At 41.5% G+C, this 13766-nt stretch overlaps 2 protein-coding genes across 2 annotated transcripts in view; both read left to right on the forward strand.

Annotated features, from left to right (window-relative positions):
* The first annotated feature begins 369 nt into the window (after positions 1-369).
* LOC125900196 (uncharacterized) lies at positions 370-10274 on the forward strand. The gene is made up of 2 exons (XM_049595094.1): positions 370-608; positions 2613-10274. Exons 1-2 carry the CDS (start codon positions 431-433, stop codon positions 3962-3964), a joined length of 1530 nt encoding a protein of 509 aa, XP_049451051.1. The 5' UTR covers positions 370-430; the 3' UTR covers positions 3965-10274.
* A 1820-nt stretch (positions 10275-12094) lies between these two features.
* The window catches only part of lats2 (large tumor suppressor kinase 2), a 44584-nt gene continuing 42912 nt past the window's right edge, over positions 12095-13766 (forward strand). The window contains exon 1 of the mRNA XM_049595076.1: positions 12095-12318. The gene's annotated coding sequence lies outside the window, so the exon portion shown is untranslated. The remainder of the gene's footprint in view (positions 12319-13766) is intronic.

Raw genomic sequence — 13766 nt, forward strand, 5'->3', positions numbered from 1 at the left:
TTGATGACTTGGCAATGGGGACATACTAAAGTTGGACACAAGTACCTAAAAAGCTCAGTAAAGTTACAGCCATTTTTTTTAAATGTGAATTCTGTCTTTACGTGGTAAAGGAGACATTTGTGTTTTATTTTAGCAATTTAATATAAATATTTAAGGCATTTAAAAGGGGGAAGTATGGCAACACAAACGTTGCTACATACAGTAATGATACTCCGGACCGTAGCTTGTTGGAGCAGCGCGAGTAAAGATCGAATTTCAGTGACGTAGACGAACACGAGCCAATCAGATCGGCGAATGCAAACGACCGTTGATGACGCACTACAGTTTTTTTTTTATTTTTTCCCAGCCTCTCTGGTCGGCCACCATTTTGGGAGTCAAAACAGGCAACAAACAGCAGCGCACACCTCCACGCTTCTCCCGTGGCCTTACTATGGTTCACACCTGTGTGGTGGCCGGCTGTAGGAACAGAAGGACACCGGGCACCACCTTATCTTTCTACCGCTTCCCCCGGGACCCCGACAGGAAGCAGCGCTGGATAGCTGCCGTGAACCGAGAGGGCTGGGTGCCCAACGACGGCAGTCGGCTGTGTAGTACTCACTTCATCTCAGGTATGACTGCAACACAACACGGAAACACAAACTATCCCACGGGTTGTTCTCTACCAGCTGACATTAAGGCTGCAAGAATTACACACGGGAGCCTGGAGGGGTCAAAATACTGTTTGTCATGTCAGCGGATTATTTATGTTTCTGAACATGTCTGCTTTTATCACATTTAGTGGGTATCAGTCATATTTGACGTTATCACAGTGTGACACACTTGATGTAGGCACTGATGTAATTATTTTCTAAACTATGAAGCTATGCATTATCGATTAATCTATCAAGATTTTGATTAGTCAGTAGTCAGTGATGGAAGATCATAGTCTAAGAATACTCCACTACAAGTAAAAGTCCTGAACGCAAAGTATTACATAAAGTAAAAGTACATAGGCTCAGTGTTATCAGCAAAGTTAAAGTAGTATATATAGTGTAGTGAAGGTAAACGCACACATGTGGAGTCATAGCTGTAGATTTGGGGGGACACGCCCCCTCAATAGGTAGGATACTGCATTTGTGTAGTGGAGTAAAAGAACATGTGCCTCTGAAATGTAGTGGAGTCATAGGTGTAGATTTCGGGGGTGAGACTCAGGGCACGCGCCCCCTCAGTATTTAGTACATGTGCATGTGTCCCTCCCACTAAATACATCAAAGTAGCAGAGGACTTTTATTTTGATAAAAGACATAAACACCATAAAGTGGTTCATAAGAGGCACAAACTGGTGCAGAAAAATAAGTCAGTGCAGGAAATTAGGTGTTTGATGTGTTAAATTTTATGGCAGAGGACCCCAAAACCCAGTGTTTCATATGTATCCCATCATCATATAAGTCTTTTAATGTAAAAGGCAACGAGAGGCCGAAATATTCATCAGGGTGCAGGAAATTGGGTGTTTGATGTTCAAAGTTTTATGGCAGAGCACCCCAAAACCCACTGTTTGGTATGACTTGCTTGTTATCTCTGTAAATTCATGCTCATGCATAGTAACGGGAGCTCTAATTTACTATCAGAACACTCACACCCAGAATAAACCTCATTAGACAGATCCTAATCCTCAACCTAAAATCTGCTGCTCTTTGAACTGTTATCAAGCTGCTCTCTTTGCTATACCAGCTCACGCAGGGGGGAAACATGGTTGCTTGCCCATGACAATTGTCCTCAAACTCAACTGACTAAAATAGACTGTGATTGGAGAAAGTGTCCTAAACAGACAATTCCTAGTTTTCTGTATTCGTTTCAGGTTTCAGGGTGTTTGCAGATCCTAAAACAGGCTTAATATGTCTTTAAGTTGTATAAAATCAGGCCTTAAAAGCCATTAAATAGCCTCATATTTTAATATGTGCAGTCTTAATTGCCACAAATGTTTTATCTAGATTCATTTTCTGTCTTAAATTTCTTTTTGTTAAAATGTGTCAAGCTCTTTTGCGTAAAAGTCCACATTTCTGATATTACAAATCTTTAAACCTACCACTGAACCTAATACTGTCTATTTACTTTATACTTTCACTTACCTGTTGGGAAATATAGATTGCCATAACTCAATCTCAATTATTTACCATCCCTGTTATATGGTGGCTGGTCTCATACTCTGCTCGGAGTGTAAGGAGTTCCTTGACCTCATTGTTTTCCCAATTTGTAGACATTTACAGCCACTGTTGTTCTCATTTGAGTTATCTGATAACTGCTAATAGCTAACAGCTACTTTTTAAATCTCCCATGGTGGGTTGGACACTTTACATGTCGTCAAAATGTTACACCCGTTTCGCCCATCCTGTCCCGGTCCTGTTTATACAGACACCATTTCAGCGCTGTTACTACCTCCCGTGGCTGCTTAAAGGCAGGACCACTCGGTTCCCTCTGTTATGCTATCGTACCTTATATACAGCACAGCACAGCAAGCGTGACATTCCTGCCTTGAACAGGAAGTGTAAATGGGGCTTATGAGTGTCTGATACCTGTAGACACCCTTGGTTTTTCACCCTCCCTTTTACTACATCCTCTTTTTCCACATGCAGGTAAACAGGTGAAGAATCCACGTTCGCCAGATTATGTTCCTTCTGTCTTCACCTCAGCTCCCTTATCTCCAGAGATGAAGGAGCCAGGTGCCCTGGAGATCCTGGACAAGCAGGAAGCACGCGTGGAGGCAGCCAATGCCCTGCTGTTCCTGCAGGGCCAGGGCAGGTCTGTGGCGGGGGAGCGGGGCCAGGAAGAGCATCCTGAGGAGCGGGAGCAGGAGGCTGCTGTGGTGGAAAGTGCGTCCCCTTCCCCCAGCACAGATGAGGATGACGACGACGATGATGATGATGGATCTATGAGTGAAAGCAAGAGAGGAAAGTTCGCTCAGGCGTCTGATGTTAACTTTGAGGATGTCCTGAAAGCCTTGAAGAAGGAGAACCAGACCCTCCGGGAGTCTGTGGACAAAATGTCCCTCTCTGAGAACTCCTTGAGGAACGATGCAGAGAAGGTAAAGTTCTACACTGGCTTACCAAACTACTTTGTCCTGGAGACGGTCATGTGGCTGCTGGCGCCGCACATGGACGGGATGAAAACTGTGAAGCTCTCCAAGTTCCAGCAGCTGCTGCTAACGCTGATGCGTCTCCGTCTGGACCTCCGCAACCAGGACCTGGCCTACCGCTTTGGAGTTAAAGTTGGCACGGTAACCAGAACAGTGCACCAGATGGTCAACATCATGTCCTCCACTCTGGTGCCGACAGCTGTCTTCTGGCCTTCTAGAGCCGAGCTGCGGAAAAACTTGCCGGCAGCTCTGCGCACCTCCCACCCCGACTGCGCTGTCATCATAGACTGTTTCATGGTGCCTTTTGAGGGGCCGGTCTCCCGGGGCAACCAGCAGCAGCAGCAGAGGGCAGTGCCAAGCTCTCAGGGGGTGGGGACAAGTCATAATGTATTAAAGTATCTGATCGGTGTGGCCCCGCAAGGTGTCGTCACCTTCGTCTCCAGGGGCGTGCTGGGAAATGTCAGTGACAAAAGCCTGGCTGAGGGCTGCGGCTTTCTGTGCAAGCTCCTCCCAGGCGATGTCGTATTGGCGAGTCGTGACCTCGACATCGCCGATTCTGTGGCCGCCAGAGGAGCTCTGTTCAAAATCGCTGGCAGCTACCAAGCAGAGGCGCAGGGGAGCTCAGGGTGCTCGCCGCCGGCTGATGCTTCCTCTGAGACAGTGAGCGTGCAGAGACATGTGGAGAGGGTGATCTCCATGGTGAAGCAGAGGTACGCCATGCTCACAGGCCCAGTCGAGAGCCCCTTCACCACAGTCTCTGAGCGCACGTCGAACCTCTCAACCTTTGATAAGATTGTGCAAGTCGCCTGTGCCTTAAACAATCTGTGCATCTCTGCTGCTCCACTAGAGTGATTCGTACACTTAGTGCTCCTTAATGCTGGTCACTTACGTTCCCTTTACTGCTTCGGACCTTATTCCACGTTACCCACTGCATCCCAGTGTCAACACTACATGTTCACTATAGACAACTGATTTCTAACTATACACCTTAGTTTACACTTTCAGTGGATGTGACTCCCTGTTATCCAAAAACCACATTGCCAGGATGTCATGTCATTAAAGGGATAGTTCAGATCTTTTGAAGTGGGGTTGTATGAGGTAGTTAACCACAGTCAGTGTGTTACATAACATTGATATCAGTCGGCACACCCCCTGTTTGGAGAAGCAGGCTGGAGTTGGACACAGAAGCTAAGTGATGTTCTGCTGTGGAAGTATTTTAGTCACCCCAAAAAATCGTTGCTGGTCCAACACTGCCTCGATTGGTGACTTTGGCGTTTTAAGTGGTTAGTGTGGATTCACCAAAGACACAAAATAACACAAACTAACTAACTAAAGTTACTGTTTTTTCAGCATAGTCAACAATGTCTCACTCTGAAGTCGTTGAAATCTGGCGCTCAGGCAGTGTCTTGCGGCGTCAGACACTGACGAAAAAAGCTGGTTGCTGTTAAAGTTTAACAGCGCTTGGTGGCATCAGGGGGGAATGCAGCGTGACAAGAACGAATGTTAAGGCGGCGAAAGTCCAAAGATTGAGTGTTTCTCACTGGATTTTGCTTTTGACTGGATTTAAAAGTCTCTGAAAGAGATTACACACCATCCTGGAGACAATAAAACTCTCCAATGACACAGTTATCTTCGGGGTAACAGTAGCAGGATGAAAACTATGCTAGTAGCTCTGTGGGGCTGAACTTGTGGGGCACAGCTGTGCTTTAAGCTAAATACTCCAAATGGTTATATGCTGATGTTTATTAGGTATAATATCAACCATGTTCACCATCTTATTTTAGCCTGTTAGCGTGAAAACATTTGCTAATTGGCAGCCCTTGAAAAGGTCCAGTGAATGGGCCCTCAACAAATTTGCTTTAATCAAAATCAATGCATAAATGTAAACTGACTGAGAGACATGAAGGCTGCATTGTAGGGATGCATGATATTGGATTTTTTTGCCGATATTCGATATGCCAATATGTAACAACCGGCAGGAGAGGTGGTGGATGGGTCCAAAAAACACTTACCTTAACCCAGGAGAGTGGTGTTCGCGTCCTGTAAGATTATAAAGCCAAATCCTGTTCTTTTTTCCTAAACCTTACCAGGTGTGTTAGATGTTGGAAGAAAAAAACATCAATTCACGCTGTTGTACCAACACAGTGCTTTTATTTTGAAAGAGACTGCATGTAACCAGCAAATTTCTATGAAGTGTATTTTGAAAGAAGGCAATGCATTCAACAGGTAGAACTTGACACGGCGTCCCAGAATGTCAACAACCAGCACACCCAGGGTACGTTACACGTCTTATGTGGACGTTGAAAGTCCATGACCAAACGTCGATATGTGACGAGATCGGAGTGAGAATGCGTTGGTGGAGTCTGGTGGCTTTGACAAGAGTATAGCTGTGGAACTTAGGCCGTGATGGCGAGTTAAAGCAGTGAAAATATTCTAAATGTAGTGTAGACTCAGCAGTACGTGTCAGCTTCTGTGGACTACTCATGCTTTTCCAAGCTTGGTGACATGCCAACAGAATCTACTTCATGGAATACACCAACTATGGATAAGTACTTCATACAGCCCCACTTCAAAAGATCTGTACTATCCCTTTAACTTATGCAACTCAACTGACAGAGAATGGCAAGCTTGCAAAAGGTGTTACGTTTTCATTTAGGCTTTGAATGACAGCTGTGTGAGTAAAAAGTACCTTTAAATGTATCCTCAATAGCCATTTGTAAATATGAGGTATGTAAAGTTATGTCTGGGTGGTGCAGGCAATGTTCCGTCATATCCAATCCTGTGCAATGCAACAGTCTGTGTCATCCCTGACCAATACTACAGCAGCTGAATTTACTGATTGATCCCTCGCTGTGTTGCAGAAAGTTGGTCAGACTAGCTGCTTTGTTGCCTCCCTGCTTACAAAACAGGCTGAAATAACGAGCAGCATGGACAGTAATGCAGCCCGCTCCCTGTGCAGCGATAGAAACATGTCATAGCTAATGAGCTTTGAGGGCTTACTTTTTTTACTTTTTCTTTTTGCCTGCCAGCCAGATTTTACAACAATAGAATACAATCACTACGGGATGATTAGCTACCTGTTAGCGCAGACAAACAAACCACCCATGGACCAGTTCACCACCATATGGCCGGAGTCTGGTGTTAATTTATCTGCTGCAGAAACAGCTCATTGTCGGGGGGTTTCCAACAATAGCTTCCAGGTTGGCTGCACATCTTGGGAAACCAGAAGGCTCTGCTGGTACTGATAACTGTTTCTCACAGTATAAACTGCTGGGTGGTAAAATAACTGACCGAGAAGATGAACAGTTTTTACCACAGGTCAGGATTGAGTACAGTACAACACTCATGGATTGGCACACCAGGTTGATGCTCGTCCATTCAGTGACTGTGTTACTAACAATGATGTCAGTATTCACCACACAAGTGTTTCAATATGTTCTGCCAGTATAATTTAAGGCTACTTATTTAATACAGAGCTTGAGATTTCTATAAAAACATTCTTTATGCTGGTGAGGAAGAAAAGATTACAGCTGGTAATTTTCTATGAGTATATATTAGTTTAACATCGCCTAAAATGAACCACCATATGTGCACCATATGCACAGGATTCAACATATTATAAAGCAATCACTCACACAGCCTGCAACTAAGTGTGAGGGTACGTATGATACGGAGGACAGAAGATGCCAAAATCAATAAGAAATAAATAAATAAATGGCTCAATGAATACATGAATATACCATTACATGTACCAAAAATAATATAAATTAATGTAGATATAAGATAATTTATTCAGTGTGACTTTTTTATTATTGTATTGATTCCCTGAGGTATTTACTTTCCTATTTAATTTTCCTGTTTATTTATTTAGATATGGATATACAATTGCATTGTAAATGCATTTATTTATTTATGGATTATTTTTCCTTTTGGATATCCACTTTTTATTTCCCCCAAATTGTTTATTTTGTGTGTGTGTATATATATATATAATATATAATTATTTTTTTTTATACATTTGAGGACTGCTGCCTTGTTTTGCAACAGTGGGGAACAGTTTTGGGAAAATAAATAGGGGTGGATGCAAAGAAAAAATAATAAATAAACAAATTGAAAAATTTTTAATTTAAAAATAGATGCAAAAAATTTATTATTCAAAAAATAATAATAAATATGTAATGGCAAATTAGCTAGGAAAGTAAATATGTATGGAGAAATGAAAACATGTAATTAGATAAAGAGGCAAATTAAAACAGAAATGTCTATTTATGTCACATTATTAATTTATGTGTAAATTTATTTTTCAAAATTTTTAGTGCATTTAAAGGCATATTTACTTTTTGAGTTTATAAAGTAATTTATATATTTATTATTGATTTTGGCAACTTCCATCCTCCGTACTAGGTAGGGAGGCCGGACTAAATGGGATGGTTTTGGGGGTTTAATTGTGCATTTAATTGCGTGTTGACATCATAGAATCAGTGGCAATAATGTGACTCGAGCTTGAGAAAGATATAAAATATTTTTTTTCACAAACACTGAAGTGTTAACGAGGTTCAGCTGTGCATGTCTCTTGGAGAATGTACATTTAATTTGTGGCGCTTTAATTCTCATCTGCTTTGTTCTTTGTGTTCTGTTGTAACTGACTGTTAAAGTTTGGACCATGAGCACACACCACAGAGGTGTTTCAGTCAGCTACAGTACGACGGTAGAGGCTGTTATCCAGATATGAAAATGCTTTTTTAATGTCGTTAATCATGTGTCTAATCAAGCTCATACTTAAGCTCGCATGTTGTCACAGAAACATTAATCACTTGCGTAAAATACGACCCTGCTTATTGAAAAGCATCTTGTTGTCCTGCATTGCTGGTGCCTTAGTTTGTAAAGCTGGTACTGCTGATACAAATTAGCCGTGTTTTCTACAAATATTTATTTTTGCATCGTACGATATGCTTTAGATCCTTCTCCTGTTACTAAGCTAAATGTGCATCAACTGTCCCTTATTATTAATCACTATGTGTGTACAGTTAGCGTTACCATTTATGTTTATGTTTCCTGCTCGTCACTCTTTTACCATTTAAAGTGTACAAACTCAAAATGATGTCAAGTCATTGGGAAGCTTCTTCCAGTCCTACAGCAGTGTGTGGTTCAGATAGGCACGCTATGGTAGCCCAAAGTGGAATGTGCCTTCTCGGATGTTCCCTCCCATGGACGGCTCTGTGTCTCCTGACCAGTCGTGTTTTACATATGCTTGTAATGTTTGCTGTTTGTGGCTCCTGAAGAACATCAGACTGACTGTATGTTTACTCTGTGGTTTATTTTTGTTGTTTATGTTGGTGAGTGGTGTTTTCTTTTTCTATCTAGCCATGTTGGTCACCACTGTTAATGTTAACTACCCACTCTGTCTGCTGGTGGATCCAGACCAACAAGAAACACAAAGTTAGTAAGTCCCTCCAGGAGTTTGGGGACTTTTTTGGGGGAAATAGTTGCAAACCAAAATGCCTGTTTTCATGGCAGCTTTTCTAAAAAAAAATGGGGAAAATGCTGTTCCATCACAACGTTGCTCACGGTGCACAACAGTTTACCCTGCTTTCATTCAGAACATCAGGGAATTGACCTTTTGCTAAGCCCCGCCCCTTTGTGATGGTCCGACAAGCTGTCGCAGTAAGCATGGAGCCCACACTGTAACTAACTGCACTCCCTGAGGATATATTACCATATTTTTGGAAAAATGAAGCAGTGATTCCAGAGAGAAGCAGACAGAGGGGTCTACAGTGTGTGTTTGAAGGATATATCCAGGATGTCAAACTGACTCAGCAGCAACAACAGGTTAAAAAGACAAAGATAGTTAGAAGCTAAAGCCGAACTATAGGCTACAGATCACCGTGTAAAAGTGAACCACCACATCACTGCTGATCGCCACACAAGACAATGAATATAAAGGGAAACTATGCTGATATTGAACCAGCTGTGTGGCATCGCAGTGTGTGCAGATGAACCGTGTTAGGGCAGGGATCTCCAGGGGAAGTCAAACAGCGTTCATCTGCGCACACTGTGATGACACACAGCTGGTTCAATATCAGCAAAGTTTCCCTGCTTCCCTTCACTGGTTCCTGTACAGCAGGGTCGGTCTTTGTTTCACTGTTATAATCATTACAAAGCAAAAGCAGCATGTGTATACATTCAGTAGGCTATATCTTCAGTAGCTAGCTAGCTAACCCTACACTTTTCAGGGTTTGATTCTGGTTTTGGAACAGTTTTCCAACCTCTCCAGGTAACGAGTATCATTAATACACGACGTGCCCCAGACACAACATTTAGCTCCAAATCCACAAAACCAGCCTGAAAATGAAGTTAATCTGAAACGACTGCATTAGAGTCAATGGAGCACAGCTGTGTTGTTGGCAGACCCTGGTCTGAGACTGCGTCCAGGGGTGGGACTTAGCGAAGGGTCAGTTGCATTGCATGGTCTTAAGCAATAATTTTTGTTGGTAAATAAGATGTTCTTGCATGTCTGCATCTTCACATGATTGGTGAAGTTCATGGCAAACTGCGACGATTGGTCAAATTTGTGGAAAAGTTGCGATAATTGGACAAAATTAAAAGGTTGCTCTGAATTCACAGGGATTGATTGCATTTGTGTTAATTGTTGGGCCATGAGAACATCCTGGAGGGGCTGATTAGCAATTAGCACTACTTAGACTGATGGAAACATTTAGAAATAATTTCTTTAAGCAATTTCTATTCTTCGGTGGTGCATGTGCTTCCTGTCTTTGCTCACCTCTGATTTCTGCATCTTGAGTGCTTGTTGGTTAAAAGGTGGAGAAGAAAGCGTTCAGATGGGAGAGCTGCTGCTAGACTCTGAGAGTGATCATTTGACAGTGGGAGCAAAATTTGTACCTTCCTGTTTACTAGAGGACTGTTATCAGGTGCCGAGGATAGTTAACTGTAACCTTTTCCCTGTCACCACTGTCCATGACCTCTGCTCCTCAATAATCACCTTCTGGGTTGACACGAATGAAACATGTTCTCAGTTTGGCCCTTAATCGTTCCGTGTGCATGTGCTTCCACGATGTGTGTAACCTCCTACAGGTTTAATTTCATGTTCAGTTGTTCGTCATTATTTCCTCTGTGACTGAGAAATTAAAGTTTGGGAAACGCAGCAGTATGTGTGTGTGTGTCCATGTGTTAAACTTTACTGATAACAGAGGTACTTTTTCTTTGCGTCCACACTGATTCACGGCCTCCTGGCTCACTGCTAAAGATTCCTTCCAAGGCCAGAGAGGAGTGACTGAGTAATGTACTGATATTTTTTTTTTGATTTATCAAAGAGAGAAGTGCATTGCAGGAAGCCCCTCCTAGAATATGTGCGGTCAGAGAGGAGGAAATAGCCAGACCTCTCACTCTGATGCTTTTTTAAAAGTCACTGTGGGTTGAATTTGAAAACTTCAGGCGACGCCCCTGGTGGTGACACACAGTAATGCAATCTGCTGCCTCAGGATTTCCACTAGATTGTCTTATTTTGCACAAACAGAAAAGCAGATTTATTTTTGCATTTAATTTAAATTTATTTTAAGAGGTATTTATTTATTTTAAGATGCATTTATTTGTTTATTCATTGTTTTCCTTTGTATGTTTCCTCCAAACTTATTTATATCTGTATTATTTTCTCTTTTGAAATACATTTCTTCTTCATCATGCAAATAAGGGGGCTGTCATGCAGTGTGTGTGTGATGGACTCAACTTTTCGGCCATTGGCTGATTGGCATCAGAGTGTATAGATCAATTGCACATGCCTAAGCTGATGTGGGAGCAGGGCAAGCAAGCGTTCCACAAATGTATTAAGAAAATAATATGGAAATAAAGTAGTCTGAGGAAATAAATTGGGGTGAAATTCAAAGGGAAAATAATCAGAAATAAATCAACACATAAATACATTAAAAAGATAATATAAATAAATATAGAAAAAGGAAAATTAAATAGGAAAAGCACATAACTAGGGGAAGAAATATAAAGATAGATAAAAAGATAAGCTAGTTAAAACAGGAAAATCCATTTATGTCACATTTTGTCTTTTACATTCCACTTTTAAATAATTTAATTTCATGTTTTTTTTTCTTTAACTGAATATTCATTTTTTATTGTCTTTTTTGTATTTTATTTATTTATGTATTTATTTGGTAGCCCACATTTAATTGCATTTTTTTTATTGTGTTTTTTTTTTATTTCATTCTATTTTATTTTGTTTTTTATTTTTGGTAGCCCACATTTAATTGCATATTATTATTTTTTTGTGTCATTTATTTTATTTTATTCTGTTTTATTTTGTTTTATTTTTGGTAGCCCACATTTAATTGCATATTATTTTTTTAATTGTGTCTTTTATTTTATTTTACTTTAATTTTTTGTTATTTTATTTTTGTTTTATTTTTGGTAGCCCACATTCAAATGCACATTATTTTTTATTGTGTCATTTATTTTATTTTTGTGTTATCCATATCCATATCCAGAGATAACCACCTTTTCTTGGACTCTTCCTGGATGAATAATCCAAAGTTTTCGATAAAAAAGCTATAGAATACACATGAAAAGAATATAATAAAACACACCCGAAATATAGGCCGACGAAACTACTGCTAATGAAATATAAAATATAAACAAGGTAAAACATGAAATACATTAGTTGTTGTTGTTTTTAATGCAATGAAAAGATCAAACTTAAACAAATAATTTGGGCTGAATATGTCAAATATTTTGCTTATATTCCACCACTGCTTTGAATGCAGCAGTTTACTTTTACTAGTGTTTTCACACTGTGCTGCTTTCACTGCTGATATCTTATTTAATCAAGCACGACCCCTCGGTGAGATAAACTCCTACAAAGTAAACTCCAAACAGCTGCACTGAGTGGATCATCTGTCTCACGGAGGATCTCTGACGTGGTGCTGACGTGCGTCGGTCCGTCACGTGACCTGAGGAATGTTAACAATGCAGCGAGTGTCCAACTTTGTGCTGCATTTCTGATCCTGCCTGCAGTCTGGGGAGAAAATGGAGGCTCATTTCATCATATTTACCCACTCTCTCCGTCTCCTCTGAACCCTCCGCTCGCCTCCTCGCGCTCTCCAGCCGAGATACGGACTTTACAAAGTGTCGGTGCGACGGGATTAACCTCCAATCTGAGTTATTCTTGCTCCTTCTATCACATGGTAAGCTGAGACTCAACTTTTTCTGGGGAGGGGAGTGGTGGTGTAAACTTATTTCCACGACTTGTTGCTGAGGGAGAAGTTCCTCCATGGGTGTGTTGAAGAAAAGATAGAGAAAGTTTCCCCCTCTGTGTGTGTGTGTGTGTGTTTGGGGTTTATAAGAGGAGCAGCTCAGTTTGTTTCTGCACAGGAATGTTCTGGTGTTGCCCCCCCAGGCTGGGACCTACAGTGGGGAGGGCCACAGGATGGTAAAACAGGGGTTTCCTACCGTTTTCATGTCCAGGGGCCCCCAGGCTAAAACTGTAAACTGCTCAGACACCATTTTGTAACGGTTTTAAAGCTCTGACACAAACATGGAGCACAAGCTGTACACAGATTATTATGTTTTACACATTATATCCACTGGTGTCAAGTTAGTGCAGGAAGTTGTGGCTGCAGACCCCCAATTTAAGGGGCCCAAACTCCAAGCTGGGGCCACTGACTTGTAGTATAAAACAGCCAGGAGCTGTCCAGGTAAATTGGCACACTTTTAAAGGATATTCCGCATGCACAAGTCTTTACCTATAGAGTTGTGACATGTGGTTAAACAGGCTGCAAACAGACATAAAAATCACAAAATTAACCCAAAAATTATTGATATTTTTTTAAGATTTTTTGTGTTTTTTGTGTGACATCATGTTTGTTGGTAAGGATGTGTGCAGATTATTGTTTGGTGTTTTCACTCCTCTCCGAGCCTAAAGGCCTGCATAGTTTGGCACTGATGCAACCATGTGTTTCATTCAGGTGTGCTACTACTACTACTACGCTCACACACACACACTCTGTCCCTCTTTCTCTTTGACACACCTTTTTCATTTAATTTCTTATCACGCTCAGGTGACTTGTTCAGACCTCACCTGGCTGCAGGAGCATGGTCAAGTTTTATTTATGTTCCCGTCAGCCTGTCTCCTGAGAAGAGAGGTCACCTTTTTGTTTCAAATAATCAGGACTCTGCTGCAACAAGTGTGTCGTCAGGTATCGGGCCACAGCTGGCTTTAATTCTGTCAGGCCGAGCGGAGGCATCTGTCAGGGGAAGAACCACAGGGATGACTGCAGTGGGAAATCACCACAGATGCTGGCAGATGTTAAAGCTCTGTGTTGTGTGTTACTGTAACATCAGCAGGTAAACAGGAAAACACAACAACAAAGGGGTGTTCACAAGATGTAAACTGCTGTGGTGCTCGTGTTAGGTTGAATTTGATGTCTCTGTGTGTGTGCCTGGAGATGTATTGTCTGTGACGTCACCTGGAGTTTTCCCAGGGCATGTTCAGGATACTGAAACTGGATTTGCTGTCTTTTCTGCATCACAGAAATATACTGAAATCCTCTTTCCAGAAGGAGTTACTCACTACTTTAACTTTCTGTTTTCCTCTGACAGACTCATCTTTCTCTGTCTCATACACATGCACTCT

The sequence above is a fragment of the Epinephelus fuscoguttatus genome, linkage group LG13, assembly GCF_011397635.1.
Source record: "Epinephelus fuscoguttatus linkage group LG13, E.fuscoguttatus.final_Chr_v1".
Classification (NCBI taxonomy): domain Eukaryota; kingdom Metazoa; phylum Chordata; class Actinopteri; order Perciformes; family Serranidae; genus Epinephelus; species Epinephelus fuscoguttatus.

Coding starts and splice junctions, on each gene's coding strand:
- LOC125900196 (XM_049595094.1), top strand. CDS start 431: ATGGTTCACACCTGTGTGGTGGCCGGCTGTAGGAACAGAAGGACACCG. Junction 609..2,612: donor TAGTACTCACTTCATCTCAG/GTATGACTGCAA, acceptor TTCCACATGCAG/GTAAACAGGTGAAGAATCCA.